This window comes from Telmatherina bonti (genome assembly GCF_933228915.1).
Source record: "Telmatherina bonti genome assembly, chromosome: 10".
NCBI classification, from domain to species: domain Eukaryota; kingdom Metazoa; phylum Chordata; class Actinopteri; order Atheriniformes; family Telmatherinidae; genus Telmatherina; species Telmatherina bonti.
The window spans coordinates 29,636,291-29,653,501 of NC_136628.1; the positions used below are offsets into that span (position 1 = coordinate 29,636,291).

The window sequence follows — 17,211 nt, forward strand, 5'->3', positions numbered from 1 at the left end:
AGTATAAAAAGTAAATGCACAGCTAAGTCACTAAAATCCTCAAAACTATATAATATTCACACACAATTAGAGAGGCAGAACACAATAACTGTTGTTTTGCTGAGGTGGATCTTCTGGATCACCCTTATGAACCTCTGTGGATTTCAATAAACCTCATATTCTGAAATAATCTGCTTTTAAATACTGACATTGACTGACATTGTACTCAGGACAACATAAGGTACTGAGTGCATATATTAACAATAATACACATAAAGTAAACCCTAAATGTCAAATGAATTGAAAACACTTGCATTGGGTATCTATTTTTGAATAGCCAAAAAAATAACTTTTTAGGCTATTCAACAAACTAAATGATGATGGTTAATGCACCGGAAATCTTCATATGAAGCTCAAAAGAAAATTGCTGTACATGACAGATACTGCATGTTAAACTGCAAGGTAAATATTGATTTAATTATAAGCAATCACACTTAGTTTTTATTATTTCTGAATGTGATGGAATACAGTCTCATGGCTGCTTAGTGAGTTTTATTGGAAAAACATGGTGATTATGACTTATTAGCAGTCCTGGAGCTGAGGGTTGGCTCCTGTAGAGGTTCTGCTCCCTACGATGGGTTTCCATTGCGTCTTATACCTCCAAGGTCGAGGTATTCTACTGCCGAGCGGTGGGCTGTAAAGAGTTGTCCGTGGCAGCAGCATGGTCACTTTGAGTGACGGCGAGTGTAGCCTGCTCTGGCAGTAGACTTGGGTCAGTCAGGATTGCTGTGGTGGTACTTAAAAGACGGAGTGAACTCAGAACCACTGATAGGGACACACAAGACAGTAGAACAAAAGAAAAAGGATGAAGTGGTTGGTAGTTGTGGAGCAATGGATTGAGATCTGCTTTGTGGACTCACTGGGTCTTAACGCAGGCAGGGCACAGTGCTGATCAAGCCAGGACATAGTGGAGCGACACAGGTCTTCCACACTAGCCGTGGACACCATTCCATTATAGGACTCAAAAAGGGGCTCAATGATGATACTGAACTGATACTATGTTAAGGAATTGCATATTTAATAGTGCATCATTTTCTTGGTAGTAGAAAACGCCACAAAATAATAAAGGTTACTTAACTATCTGATTTACCTACTTTACATATAAGCTGTTAAGTAGACATGTACAAGCTTTAAGCAGCTTTCCAAAAGTTAGTTGGTAATGGTATTTCAGTCCAGAAAAAGCAGGTCAATTGTCACCACTAAATATCATTATCTCTCAGACCATCTATGAGTTTAGAAAATCTCCACCGAGATAAATGCAAAAGTCCTCGAAGCAGTATGAGAAAAAACATCGATATTCATGGAGAAGAAGCACCGTAAAGATTTTTTGTGTCAAATCTAAAAGATAGAACAACAACATGCTCTTGTCTGCTTGCAATACAAAGAAAGCTACAGTAAAGGCTTAGACACAAGCTCCTGTTCACAAAAAGCAGGAACTTGATTTGAATCCTGTATTTCTTCATTTGTGCTGACAGACATCAGCATTAAACTGTTTAAATAATAATCCATGCAATCTTCAACAGAGCAACGTACCTTCCCGTCTTTAAAAAAAAAAAGGAATAAATTAGTTTTGATGCTCCTCCCGGCGATTTTTTCTGTGCTGCTTGCACTGAATTCTAATTGAGCATTTTTGTTTAAATGCTTGATGTGATCTTTGTACCATTTTCAATTAAACATAAGGTTTAAATTGTTAATTCAAATCAATACACTGTTTTATTGATAATTTAGACAGAAACCCAACATGTTTTAAAGCTGATGTTGCAATCGCTGGGCAAAGAGCTATCACACTATTATTAACGCCATTTATGCATCACCCTGACATTTATTATCTGCATATTGATCCAGTTTTAAATTTTTATTAAACTAAAAGCTCAAAAAGTCCCATCTGTGCAGGTGTGAATGTAATGTTTCAATCAACTTTGGGAATGTTTTGCATTCATAAAGATACAATCCAGAACTTCCAGTTTTGCAGAGTCTGGGCCCGGACGTACTCTCTGAACTTCTGTCTCATGTAGTCGAAGCGCTGGCGTGTGATGGGAACTCCAGTAGCTGGTAGCTGCTGCTGGCAAGCACTGCATGAAGAGATGCAATGAGTCAGCAAAGCCGTGTTGGGAATCTTCAGGTCAGCCAGAAATGATGGAGGATATGTTTGCAATTTTGGCCAACCAGTGAAAACAAATTATAAACACACTTTTTTTTTCTTTTTTTTTTAAGGAAAAAAAATCACATCCTTTCCCTCAATAGATGTTAGAGCAAAACTAAATCAAGTGAGAATGCGCACATTCACAAAAGCTGAGCTTTGCTAGAAGTCTTACTTGATGGCAGAGTTGAGGTGCTGGATCTCCTCTCTGAGTCTCTGAGCCTCCTCGTGCAACTGGGCTCTCTCTTGCTGCATCTTACCGATGTACTCGGCCGTCTTCTGTAATGTGGTGGCCTTGCTAATCTAAACCGGAACACAGAGAGATCACAACATGTCAACCACAGGCCATAATTATTAACACTTTCTCAATATTATGATGTTCCATGTCTTTTGATGATATGCTTCTTCAGTCATGTACTGCAGTTTTGCAGTTAAGCTCTTCAGAGGCTCCGCAACTCTTTGATGTTTGCTGCCTCCACCTTTCAGCACATTCATCTGTAATGCAGCTTTTCACAGTACCTTTATACTCGGTTGAGAGCTGAGTGTTGTCACAAGGTTATGTAAAGTGTCAAATCCCAGTTTGATGTTAAAACGCCTCTTCTGCTCGGCCGAGATGTGAGTTATCCTCCTGGAATCTGTTTGCTGCAGACGCCACAGTCCAAAAATATGTACATAAATCACAATTCACACCAGCATCAACACAGCAGATGAGCTTTCTACATTTTTCACTAACTTAGCACTTCACAAAAACGTAATTATGCTTTTATCTAAATGAGAAAATATGTCCTACCTTACTCGATTCTAGATTCCCGTGTCCGGAAAAGCCCGAATTTGGGGACTCAGGATTGGAGACTTTATCCAAAGGGTTTGGTGGAGATGCTTTTCCTGGATGTGTTATAAAATTAACTAAAAGAAACAAACATGCAAGTGTTTCATGTAATCATTTTGTTCACTTCAACTTAAAACAGCTGCTACGAACTGATACACTAATTAATTATCTCTTTAGCATGCCTGCAGATTGTCTACATATTTCATCTTAAGGGAGAACTGGAACTGCCTATTCAGCAGGGGCTGATTTAGTCTCTGCTACCATCAGTACGGTTGTCTGACATGTTAAAAAACCTTGAAACATTCTGCCGTCTATACCTTGACAACATGTGATTTACAAATGCTGGTGATACTGGTTTTACTAAAGCAGTGAGGGCATACCAGTCAAGCTGTTCCTGTCTGCACCATAGAGCTGCACAGGTGATAGCTTCTCAGTCTTTGGAATGAGGAGGTTTGTACGGTTGTGTGTGGAGCCATGGGTAAGTAAGGCAGAAACTGCTGAACCTCTGGAGATGCTGGTGTGACTGCTGTGGCTGAGGGTGGTACTTTGGTTGAGTCGAGGCGTCAAAACTGCAGGCCAGCTAGATCCATGCTGCAGCTGTGAAGAAACTTCACCTACATGGCTGCTGTTTGTCTGCTGAATGGCACATAAGATCCAGTTAGAAGTCCAGAAAGAGTTCTTATACTGATGTTGGACAAACTAAAACACCAACGAATAATCACTTTATTTACTGACATCATCAGAGGAAGTTCCTGGAACACAAAGAAATGGCTAGATTTGAGCTACACTTTTCCTATTCTTTATGACAGGCATGTTTTGCTTTATATTACAATCTGCAAACAGCTAGGACTATTAAATTAGTGGTTTAAAGAATGGCATAAAATGGATCTACAATGCAGACGCTAAATTTTTATTAATTTCCAAGTAACTAAAATTAGTCATACTACTTATAATACTACCTGTAATATCGCTGATATCAGTGATATTGCAGGTGGTTAAAATCTGCTTGGGTAAATACAACAATAATAAAATAATAATAACATCTATGTTTGTTGATTTGCACAAAAAAGAAATACAAAACCTCTGAACTGAGGCGTAACTGAGTTGTAATTGCTGATAAGTAAAATGTGAAGCTTTTAAAGCCAGGCCTTTTGTTCCCCATTTGTACTAGAAAAATATAAGTACTAGAAAGCTACGCTAAGCTAAGTTAAATCCAGCTAAGCTACACTAAAGTAAAGAATTTTATTACTTTTGGAACCAGGCTTGTTTTTCCGTATTTATTTGTAGGCTGTGATGCAAGCTAAACTAAGCTAAGATAAAGTAGTTGTTTTACCAAGAGAAAAATCCAAATTTCTTATAAGTCTGTAAAATTTTATTTTTACATTTTGGTTTCTATGGCAATCAATGCAACATAAGGGAAGACATTTGCTAGCATCTTCCCAACCAGACCCGGGACAAACTTCTTCAGTCTTGAGCTAAGCTGTATTAGCTGCACAGACATGAGTGATAAACCAATATGTAATGCAATCTCTACTATAAAAAGCATTTGTTAAACTCCTGTAAAATCTATAAATCTGATGTTGTGCAATGATATCAGCTTATGTAAAATTTCATGACAGGCTCACCAAAGAGGTAGTAGATGTTGACCTCTGATCTTTGGCCGTCACTACAGTGGCATTATTAAGTCCAACTGTTGGCTTTCCTGAAAGTATATAAAACAAATATTAATTTTTTATTTTTTTTTTAAGTTTTTTAATTGATATACGAGATAAACATTGTGACTGAGCTGACTCACGTTCATTTGTGCTGGAGGACAGAAGTTTAGCCAGGCAGCTAGTGGGCATGGGAGCAGTGGACGGTGGGCCAGATGGCGCTACAGAGGCTCTAATTGTCTTTACTCCTGCTGTCTTTTGCTTGTGTTTCCCTTTGACCCCTGAAATAGTCACCAGCTCTGGGACTGAGAAGCAATGAGCTGCTGTGACAGGAGGGAGGGCTGAGTGGACTGGGTCCGATGTGACAGCTGAGTAATTGAGGGACGGGCAGTGAGTCTGGGAGTATGCCTCTCCTGCATGAAGGTAACCATGGCCTTGATGTCCTGAGCCCTGAGTGCCCGTGGTAGAGGCAGTGTGAGTGATGACAGTGGAGGTCCCGCTGCTTGTTGCTGTTGTTGTGTAGTAACCAAACTTCTGGCATGGCAGTGGATGCAAAAAAGGAACACTTGCAGATGCCAGCTGATCACTGTTGCTGGTAAATGCAATTGAAGCAGGCACATCTTGGTATGGCTGATGGTCATATGGCATGGCTCCGGATACAACGCTGGGTGTGTGGTATTCACCACAATCCTGACTCAGCCTGGTCAGATCTGAGTGAGCATTAGACGTGGAGGGCTGGGAGAAATTGACACGAAACAAATTAGCCAGATAAAGTTGGATGAACTTGACATTACTGATTACATTTTGAGAAATAAAGTCGCAGCAGCAACACTTAGAAAAGAATATTATCATCAGTGTTACCTGAGCAAGCTGGGCATCAATAAGTAGCTGAGAAGCTGTTACTACTGGGGTGGGAACTGGAGGAAACGTTGTGCTGGTTGAGCTCTCAAAATAGCCACTGTCAACAAAACCGGTCTGCTCAGTGGGCTGGCCTCGATAGTTCATAAAGATATCTGCGAAAACCACACGCACAGTGTTAATCAGGCTGCAAGAGAACTAATACAGCTGCAAAACATCCGCTGGATGAGAAAACAGTACAAAACTAATGGCAGTACTGCTAATTAAGAGTTATAAAAAAAAAAAAGCAAATATACTAGATGTCAACTGAATGTACTATTCAAATGAAAAAAAAACTTTTATCCTTGACACGGATGATTCTAAAGTCAACTTCAATCTTTTTTTCCCCCCTTTCTTTTCTCTGGTCTAGAATGCCCTCAGAGGAGAGTAAGACAGTGCTCTCTGGTGGAAAAACTATACAACTGTTTTTGCTTTATTTTGTAAATAACCCCAGACCTATTTTGTGGTATATATCAAATCTTTTTCTTGTCTCTTTAGTTAGAATATACACATACAAGCGTATCTGGGGAAAGATAGTATAAATGATTTTCAAGATGCAAAGCCAAAAATTTATGCAAACAGAAACAGAAACCCCTTATTTGGAGTCATATTCGATTTAAAAAAAAAAAAAAAAAAAGACAGCCACCATGTTTATAAATTAAAGGCAAAGCAGATTACTGAACTAGCATTCTATCTAATAACCAGCAAGGAGCGACTCTTGAAGTGTGAAAAAGACATTAATTAGCTGGATTTCCAGGTCAAATGTAGTTCTGAAAGCTCTTTAACCATCGTTGATGTGCGTCAAATCTTCTTGGAAAAAGGTGGAAAAAACCACCACAAATAAATATAGAAATACTTTTGCGCATTTGTTAGTTTTTCATGCAGAGCTTTTAGGAACCCACGACCACATTTCAATCGGGTCGAGGTCTGGACTTTGAATACGCCGTTGCTACACATTGACTGTATATTTGCTGGAACGGTTGGGATCATTGTCCTGTTGCCTGACCCCATTTCAGCCAAGTTGTAGATATCAAACATTTGCCTCTGGAACACTTCGGTATGGGGGTTTCAGGGGCGATTCAATGGCTAGAAGGTATCTAGATCCTAGAGCAGCAATCCAAGCCCAAATCATCACCATGCTTTTAAAAAATAAATAAATAAATTAAAAAAAAAAAAAAAAAAAAAAAAATGGTATGAGGTGTTTGTATGGTCATGCTTTGGTTTTGACCGAAAGCAGCGCTGTGCATGTGTTGTGGTTTGTGAAGATGTTTGATTGCAATCCTAAGCTGTGTTAAGTTCTTTATAGTGGGAAGAGGATCTCTCCCAGCAACTATTTAACCCCCTGGCCTTTGTCACTGTTTCAAATAGTGGTTTCTGGAAACAAAAAGTACTTGTAATAAACCTAGTGTGGTTGCATGGCTGTGTGCGAAGCTACTGGGTACTATACAACACTGGCTCTTATTGGAAAACAACAAATAAATAAATAAAAAGTGAAGATGCTAGGGAAGGTGTGTATGAGCACTGAAGCGTGGAGTGGCAGTGCTTTGAAAACAAGAAAATAGCTGCAGGCAGAATACTGGTTATTCTGTTAGCAAACCTGATACAACACAACAGCCTTGCACATTTTATTCTGCAGGGGCGTTATATCGAAGCAAACCAGGATGTTCTGTAAATCAGTATGCCAAGTGGACGGATCACAGTTGTTAGTGTCTGCCTTGTTAAAGATTTATGTTAAACTACAAAGAAGCTTCACCCTAGACTACAAAGTGAGGGACAAAGCCATACCATAGATGCAGCACTGAACTGAAGGTGAAGAATAAATTCAGATAAAAGGCATGCAAAGCTTTTCAGGCACGTTACAATCCTAGAGGACTTGTTGTAATTATAGGCCTTTATAAAACTTTAGGCATAAAAATGAATTTTTTTTAAAAATGCAAAAAGACGACGTGAATATTGGCTTAAAAAGCTTCTACATTAGAGTATTAATCAGAATGTAAATTTAACGTTTCAGTAATTTCCCAATTCACAGTCTGTTGTTCTCAGCGATGGCTTCATTTCAGAAATACAACACACAGCTAAAACCCCAATATGTAACCGTCCAATATACTGTCAAGCCTTCTATATGTGGCTCTTGTTCAAGTTATTTGTTTTCTGTCTGCCAAGTCATATATTTTAGAAGTCATGCAGGCAACTGACTGTGGCAAGCTGCCGTCAGTGAAATAAAACAAAAAAAACAAAGGTGTCTTCAAATATGACATCATCTGAATTAAAAACACAACCTCCACAAATAAATATAAAATATTTTTTCTTTAGCCAGAGAGACATGGATTCAAGCCCTCCATGAGCTGTCTTTAACTTAACACACAGAATGACCTCTCGGTTTAAGATACATACCAAAACATCTTTGTTTTCCCCGCAGGAAAATGAAACTTGTGGCTTAACAGGCTGGACAATCATTTGACAGTAGCAGAGAAACACTGTGCATGAATTAACCTCATTGTTGTGTCACTCAGACAGACAGTTATTAACTCTCTGAACCTTGTGACCAGAAGAGACAGCTGATACCTAATACCTGGCAGTGCTGTGAGGGCAAACACTGCCCCCCCCCCCCCCCCCCCCCCCCCCCCCCACACACACACACACGTTTTACAGCAGCAGGATCTGCTGACTTGTAGCAACAGGACAGCTGAATTGTTAAACAAAGACTATCACAAAGTCCACATGGCCATAGCTTGAAACTCCTCTTTCATGCTGGTGGGTATGCTGTTAAACATCACTATGTCAAGTATTAACATATGAACTTATAAAAGGGGTCTACACCTATTTTTTCCCACTTGATCATTTCCATCACATCTCATGCTACACTGTGAAGCTTATTAATAAGTTCAAAATAGAAGATATTTTCCTGAAAGACTGACCTCATTATCTGGTGTTGGGGTTTCCTCACCGTTCTGTGTTGCTGTTTTTCATTTTCCAAATGCTGTCAAACTCACCTCATTCTTAATTATGTCACCACAGTTGTGGTACCGGTTATCCTAAACCAATCAGTCTGAAACTGCTTAGAAACTGTTTCTCCCTTTCATCCTCCACCTCTTCCTGATGCTTGAGAAGTATAATCAGAATTATCTACCAACTCCAAACTCTATTTATCTTCCATATGTCTAGACTCTGAGGGGCATCCTACTGAGATGAAGAATTAGTCCAATCACCAAACAAAACTGTCAACGTGTGCACAAGAATACATTTTGTTGCATCTTTTTAAATTATATCACTGCACTGAACTACAAATGTGGCAAAACTTCTCATTTCTCATGCTTTCAGCTCAACTCTGCCACATAATTAAATGAAGACATAATGTCTTCAATCACATTTTTAAAAAAAAACAAAAAAACAATTAACTTGATTTTGTTTGAAATCTTAGGATAATTGCCTAAAACTGTGGTTCAGAACAGATAGAGACATTCTCAGGCTAAAAATGCTATATAATATACTGACATCTCTACTTAGGTCTTGCAGCAAAGATGCAACACGGGTAATCAGATAATCTGTCAGATAAACATATGGATGGATATCTGCTAATATTCTCAACATGTGAGGATCCCATCAGAAGAAAAACACACAGATGAATGGACGGGAAGAGAGTACCTGGTATGTCCATGAAATCATCCAGGTTGGGCTGCAGAGGAGTCAGACCAGGTTGAATAATATCAGCGTTGCAGGTGTATGCTGAGGAGGAAGAGGACATAGAAACTCCATTTGTTGTGAGGTATATTTGATTAAGATGCTAAAGCATTTTAATTGGGACAAGTCGCTGATTTCATTCGATTACATGACTTAGTTCAGTAAATGGAAGATGAATTGCAATAATTAATTGTTATGTTGAACAGTGTTGAACACTGTCTCTTAGGAACCACTAGAATTTATGCTGGTGGTTTATGATGTATTTTGTTAGATTGCACAAATACATCTTGCTGACTTAAAGAGAAAAAAAAGCACTGCATCCAAATCGAAACCTGCATAAACTACTTTCAGATAAATTTGCAATAATAAAATTCCATTTTCTTCTTCAAAAATTTGTCTGTTAAAATTATTTATGCAGCTTTGACACAGTAGAAAAAAAGTGAATGCCATTAGTTTAGTAGAGAGTTGGTTTTTTTTTTAGCTCAGCTAAGTCAATAGTTTTCAGCTGTTGTGTTAGCTTAGATGAGCTCACAAAAATGGGAAAATTGGAGGAAACAAATGGCCTAAAAGCAACACAGACACTAAGTTTCCATTAATTAACAGAGACATAAGAAAGTTAGTCATCAGGGAGTTAACTAATAGACATGTTGAAGTCAGACAGATTTAGCTAGCTGACTTACAGTTTTTATGCTAAGCTAACCTCATAAAGAGACAGATCTGATTTTCATTTTCCCTTAAACAGTCATAACTAACAAATGTTATTAAGTCAGAGGTAAAAATTCCCTTTCAATGAGAAAAGCACATTAGCCATTAAACTTTAAGCAAAAGACATTATGTTCATGTGAAACTTTGTCCATAGTAAGACACAAACTCAGAAACAACTTTTCCAGTGTTTCAGTTATTCGTAAATACTTTGTGTCATTTGAGCCAAAAGTCACAGCTAAACATCACCCTGGAAACTTCTGAGTTTGGACTACCCACTATTGTGTCGGTCACTGGTCCAGGGACAAGGTTTCTGTGTCATGGTGAACAGTGTGTCGGAGATGTCGGACAGAAGGCAGTCCAGATCAAACATGTGGACCTCCGCTGGAGCAGCCTCGGGTTCTTGGTAAACCTGATTTGCTCGTTTGTCCAGCTTACCCTGAAGGATCTGACCCTGGAACACATCAGCCAAGACTTTCAACAATCTAAAACACTTGCAAGATGCATTAAGAGGCATTTTAAGTCCAGCCATCAGAGAGCTCCCTACAAACAGAACTAGAAAAAATAAGAGGGTAAAAGGGTGTGTTGATGGAATTCAGTTACCCCCATTTGTGCCTGTGCATTGTGCAGTTCTATAGAAACAGTAGTAACACATACATCACAGAGGAAAAAGAACTGGATCAAGTTATACATAAAATTCTACTCAAAACACTAAAATACCAATATTAAAGAATAATATAAAGCATCAATTTGCATTTAAAAAAAAATTAAGCATCACATCTGGCAAACGAAAAACACTTTATACCATTTTCCCAAAACCAAAGTAAAATGAAGCTTCTCACCCAGTCGTTTTTCTCTGTAAAAGATGCTTTGTTTCACCTCAAAACTCTTTGTCGTCTTTATCCTCCACTCTAGATCTGGAGCCACTCTTATAGGGAAGCACAGATTGAGCCGGAAACTGTTTTGATTACGTCTGAGCAGACGACATCCCCTCCTTAGAAGTCTACTGTGTTTGCATGCATGCGTGTGTGTGGCACATTATGAAAAAGTGGTTTTGACATATTGTTCAAAAACACAAGCCTCTCACAGGTTTTCATTATGTGGCTTTATTTTCATGTCTCACAATTTCAATAAGAGTGTCAGCCTTTTGTCCCTGACCTAATTCTGGGAGTCTCACACACGTGCATTCAAACAGGAAAACCTGGAGCCTCAGTCAGAACAAACTGCTCTCACTAATGTGAAGGAGTGGGGGGCACAAAAGACACGAACCTCAACATTTCTCACTTTCAAATGTGATTATTTACAATTTTTCTGGAGGGTTTCCTGTTGCGGTACATCACAACTTACAAATAAAACAAGAGAAGTACATTTGTTTAAATTTGATAATCATATGCAAAACAAGCACTTTTTAAGCTCCTTTAAGTTATAAATCACAGCTACTGTATGGTTCTAATTTTATAAAAGACAGCTCATGAGTTTTCATGGTGAACCATTTATGTCAACATCATGTTGGTACTTTTTAAGGGATCAGACAGATTTCTAGTCTGGGACAACACATATCTGAACAAAGATTCATGGCAACCCTTCCAGGTCTTGTGGTATTTCAGACTCGAACAAAGTGGTTGCATCACTGCAGCCACTGTTTATCTGGCTAAAAATCAACTATATCACTCCATTTATGTCATATTGCAGACACCTTATGGGTTATGCTGTTGTCTTTATCATGGCTTGATTCAGTCACCTGGACTACATTTTGCAGTCAATCTAACTGAGTTTAATATGAGGGATGTAAGTTGAGTGTGTGATATAACAGTTTCTAAAACTGTTGGTAGACCCATAAAATGCAAATTGTATTTATTATTTATTTTGCAGTCTCTCCCTAAAGAGTTACAACAGCAGCCTACCTTTGTGTCCAGGTAGGCATGAACTCTTTACTTCCAGAAAATAAAATAACTAATTGCACCTTGAGGGGTACAAAGAAGAAAAATCAGAAAGTTTGTACCTTATACTGCTCTTTGTTGTACCTTATTGGACTACAGCATTACTTTAGAGAGCACCACCCCAGTGACAAGATTTTGTAGCCCTAAAGGCACATTAAGGTACTTCATTTTCAGTGTTCTTGTGAGTGTGTCAGTTTGCTTATGTTCACGGAGAAAACCAGCATTCATGTTTTCTACAACATTTCAGCTTTATTCAGTTTAATTCCACCTTATTTGTATGCCACCAATTCACAACAAAATGCTGCTGAGATGACCCTGAGCTGCTCAGTGGTTTAAGACATCCTTCGTCTCTTCTTTTTGTTCCCATTTGTTTTCACTCAGCATGGTTACATGCACAATTGGATGACCATCCTCATCCCAGTATACATGCACAGGAAGTTAATCGAGTTATTCATCAAACTGTGCCGATGGCATGGTGCTGTGAATTGTATAAAACATTCTGGACATTCTGCCATTTCTAACTTTCTCTGCAGGAGATAATCTCACAGGTAAACTGAATTACATCATCCACCTTTAAGATTAAGTTTAATATGACCTTTCTGATAAAAACTTTTTGTTTGGATGGGTTTTGGTGACTCCTAGTCATTCTTTTGATGATGCTGCTGCTACAGACTTACACTGCTGGGAGATGTCCCATGATGCACCAAGCATTTCCCCCCATTTTTCTCTCTAATCTCCATTTATAAATACATGACAATATTATATGTCATTGACTTGTGTTTTTCTTTTTGTTTCTCAGCAGGTATCCCTACCATTATGGGGCTCATTGACCCCTCTGCCATGTCCTCCCCACCCCCAACCAGTCGAGGCAGATGGACACCCTTCCTTCTAATGTAGCCTACTATCTTCTATCACACAGAGGTGGCAATTCCTGGTCCAGAAAGTAAAAGTCCTGTCCAGCAACTGTTCCGACCAGTCACCAAATAAGCTGAATTCAATGAGCAGAGTTTATTTGCCAGGTAAACGAGCCTGTTAGCCTTTTCTGTGAAGAGTTCTAGGTTATGGAACATGCTCCCAACAGACCTTAAGACCATACAGGATTTTAAAAGGTTTACTTCCACACTTAAGAACTGGATAAAGACTAATTCTGCACTCACCTTCAGTACTGTAATTTCTTCCATGTGGGTGCCAAAACGGTAATTTAGATTGAATGTATAGATAATGTTCTTATTTCGGACTGATTTTTATTGACAGCCTTGAATGTGTTTTACTTAATTTTAAATTTTGGTGTATATATACGTGTTTATATTTTATATTTATATATGAAGGCACATGTGTATAACCTTTAATTTTTGCAATGCAATGTAAACTGTGTATGCTTTCTTATTGTGCAAAAGCCCAACTAGGGACGGGGATTGAAAATTAGCCTTGGCTAAAAAGCCGTAGTATGTTGCATCATTCATGGAGCTTACTTGTCCCTATCAAATAAAAATAAAATATAATAAAATAAAAAATAAATAGTGAAAACACCTGTTCTAAATGTACAGGTAGATCCAAAAACAAGGCAGGACTTTTACTTTCTGGACCAGGAATTGGCACCTCTGCAGGTGTCAAACTCCAGTCCTCAAATGAAGGAAAAGGTTGACAAGAAGCTGTTGGATCCATCTGATTTGAATCAGGTGTGTTGGTGCAGGCAAACAACAAAAACCTGCAGGATACCGGCCCTCGAGGACTGGAGTTTGACACGTTCAAGACGAGGTGATTGAACCAGGGCGAAGATTTGATGGAACGCACTGGCTTACTTAGCAAGGCAATTATTTTTATAAATTACATGAACTCGGTGAACTGAGAAAACTCAGTTATTATATACTGGACTAATGTGGATCATGCAATGGATTTGTTTTAATTGGATCATTACTGCACAAATGAATTGGATTAAATTCAACTAGTGTGTCTTTAAAAGTATCTTAGAACAATTTTGTTGTGAGTTTGTACTGTAGGCCTCCAAACAAAGCTGAACTGAACTGGACTGAATTGAATTTATAGCACAGGTATCGTCTATTATTTACTTGAATGATGATTTTGTCAGATGACGCTGCAGTCAGAAAATCAGGAATATTTTAGAGAGAAATCTCAGTTTACATGTAGTCTTAATGCAATGTTTTCAGTCAAAGTTTCTGACATTTTAACCACCTGATAAAAGAAAGAAAAATGTGTAAATATTGATAATTCAAAAGCGCAATGTGTGCTAATTTGGAAGACTTTTTTTTTTTAATTATCATTTTGAACCTACTGGCTGTCAAAATGCTCAATAATCCTCAACTCTTAAAGTTTCTAACAAAAACGTTGCACCCACGACAGTCCTCTTCTGTTTTGCTGATGCCATTTTTCAAGTCTTCTCTGAAACCCATAAAGCCATGTAACACTCACATGGTTCAAGCATGTGCAGACGCATCATACACCACAGAAACAATCGCAATAAGCGTGTACAAGGTTGTTTAATCACACTGACCCAATCGGGAAAAGGTTTTAACTCCCCGTCTCAATCGAACTGAGAATTCTCTCCAATTGTTGCATCAGCATTTTCTTTTTTCTTATTTGATCAGATAAAGTGTTGTACAGTTTCAGTCAGACTGACATGTTTACAAACATTCTTAGTCTGGTTCAACTAACACAGCAATGTCATGTAAACAAATCAATAAATAAACGAATAAGTCACAAGCCTGGACTGGAGGCAGGTCGGTAAAGTTTATGACCTCTTTTACTGGCATGTGGTTTAGCAGTGTTGTGACATAAATACTTTCCTATGAAAAAGACATTGGCTAGATGGAATGTTGCTTCCATCTTGAGTTTATTGCTCAGAATTTATGGCAGTCTTAGAGATATACAAGTCACTCATGCCACTTGCATGAATGGAGCTTCATACCATCGCATTCACTGGGCTGTGCGCTACATACAAGTTAGGTGGTCCGTAATCTCTGCAGTAGGGATGACACAAATGTCACATCTTCCAAGCATGCCCAAGAGAAAGTTATGTTTTGTTTTTTGTTTGTTTCTCTTGTATTTAAGAGGTTTAACTTGCATTTATTGAAGCAGTATGCCATTTATCTGAGCCAAGCAGTGATTCTCAAAACTGCCTCCATTTGTAATGCAGTGCTGCCTCAGATGTAGATCATGGCCATTCATTACCAAACAGGTCTGAATCCTCAGTGACATTATATAATGTAAATAATGAAATAATGCAATCTCATGCAGACAATTACAATTTTAAATTTACTGAATTGTGCATAGATGCTGGTTTTTACCTTTATGGTGCGCTGGTTTTTTACAGGGTATAAATCCAGTTATACTACTACTACTGATCTGCTGATTATTAGTTGTGCTGATTATTAGTTGAGAGATATTCAACATGATGACTTGTATATCATTAAAATCTGCTTTTTTATAAACATTGGATGTTGCTGTCCGGTATTCTTGTGTGAACACTGCAAATAATGAGGTCCCTTTCCCTCCCTGTTCCCTCTCCTCCTGCAGTCTAAATCTTTTGTTTCTGCCTCCCATGACATCACTGTCAAACTGGGTGCCCTCTGCTGCGACACTCTTAAAAAGCACTGCCTGAAGTAGGTCAGATTTGATTAAATTACATTAAATTTTGCATCCATTTTACTTGAACAAAGATAACACAAGAGGAAGCGTTGCAGGTATTGTCACTGCTGGGTGTCAATGTGTGTCAACTGCCTCTAAATGCCAGGCTGTGACGCACAGATTGATTTGCTATGCCTGTGTGTTTTTCTTTTTTCCTTCTTTTTCTTCTTCTTTCCCATTTAGTTAAGCAAAGTAGGCTCAGTCCACATGCTAAAAATAGCCCACTCGGAGTACTCTGATGTTTATATGCTGACTCAAGCTACATTCAGGCATAAATAATGTCAGCAGGTCACCAACCCATACAGTGTGAGGCAGGTCAGTCGACTAACTTCAGCCTTCAAAAGGTCAAAATCAGTTTGAGTCTACCTGTAGGCATTTCCACGACTTACCAAAAAAAATGCACAATTAGCCTTTTTAATTACCTCTTGTAGCATTGATAGAATATCATCCTTCTTCTTCTGAAGCTGAAAAAAAGAAAATAACAAATTTTGAAGTCAGGTCCAAAAGCACAGATTCATTAATTATAATCAATTACATCTCTTTAATTTGTTCTTCTGTTTTCTTCAGGGCCTCATCAATAACTGGCCAAATTAATAGAACCAAATCATACTGTGACTCTTGCAGGAAATTAACGCTTGGTCCTTTATCTTATTAAGAGTGGCATTCAGTTTGATCAGGCTATCATGAGGGAACATTTCACTTCTTTAGCTACAAAAAACCTCTGGATTTGTTTCACAGTCTAACTGGGTTGAAGGCCTGCCTGCATTGTCAAATTTCTTCTAAAAGGTTGTTGGATCTTTAGGATTTTTGCATTTTTTTCTGTCGCATTAGTTAACATTACGGATCCAGTGCTTCCTGAAGCCATGCACGTCTGTCTAAAGACACAGCTTTCACATGTTTACAGATGAATTTTTAACCTTTGAATCATAAGCCTTCTCTAAACCCCCCCCCCCCCCCCCCCCCCCCCCCCCCCCCCACACACCTTTTTTTTTTCTTGTAAATCTGGTTTAGGTTGGTTTTAGCTTCATCTGTCTAAAGAATGATGTTCCAGAACTGCTGAAACTCTTAAAGTAACAAAACTATCAGATTTTCACTCTTTTAACAAAGGTTAATCTAGCATTTAACTTGTATCCTGTTTCTTTTCTGATCTCTCTCTAGCCGGTAAAAGTCAGTCTGATGTTTAAGTTTTTCATCTCTTAGTTTCTTACTTTTTTTCTTTTCCTTGCTTCTTCCAATAATGTCTTCCTGGGTTTCATTGCTGAATCAGCCAGCGTGTTAATATCTAATCGCTAATGTGTGATGACGTGCCATAAAGTAAAACACAGTGTGATTTCGCAGCCTGGGGATGCTGCAGGGTAATGGCAGCTCCAGGAATGTGCAGTGTGGCATCAAAATTAAACAAAAGCAGTTTTAAGGTTAAAAACAACATGTAAAAAAAAACTTGGATAGTGCTGGTCGTGTAATTAGTTACCCCCCAAAAAAAGAGTTAATTTGAAGAAGTATACTTCAAATCTGGAATGAAAGCCCCTTATAAAAAACTTTAATTACACTTGAGGGCCAGTTTTTCACATATCTATTAATTCAATATGAATGGATAAACAGTTAAAATGATTATATTTCCTGATTTAACTGTTCAAACTGAACATTTACTGTGTAAAAGTTGAGCTCTTACCCGTTTCTTATAAT

At 38.3% G+C, this 17,211-nt stretch overlaps 1 protein-coding gene across 1 annotated transcript in view; it reads right to left on the reverse strand.

The window, feature by feature from the left end:
• Positions 1-655: 655 nt before the first annotated feature.
• Positions 656-17,211, reverse strand: part of mlxipl (MLX interacting protein like) — a gene marked incomplete at both ends in the record, with an annotated part of 20,374 nt that continues 3,818 nt past the window's right edge. The window contains 13 exons of the mRNA XM_079247456.1: positions 656-804; positions 900-1,029; positions 1,988-2,111; positions 2,355-2,482; positions 2,699-2,821; positions 2,970-3,085; positions 3,389-3,644; positions 4,634-4,710; positions 4,804-5,673; positions 9,203-9,283; positions 10,220-10,394; positions 15,948-15,989; positions 17,198-17,211. The exon at positions 17,198-17,211 is cut by the window's right edge and continues 76 nt beyond it. Coding sequence (XP_079103582.1) covers positions 656-804; positions 900-1,029; positions 1,988-2,111; positions 2,355-2,482; positions 2,699-2,821; positions 2,970-3,085; positions 3,389-3,644; positions 4,634-4,710; positions 4,804-5,673; positions 9,203-9,283; positions 10,220-10,394; positions 15,948-15,989; positions 17,198-17,211 — 2,285 coding nt within the window. The remainder of the gene's footprint in view (positions 805-899; positions 1,030-1,987; positions 2,112-2,354; positions 2,483-2,698; positions 2,822-2,969; positions 3,086-3,388; positions 3,645-4,633; positions 4,711-4,803; positions 5,674-9,202; positions 9,284-10,219; positions 10,395-15,947; positions 15,990-17,197) is intronic.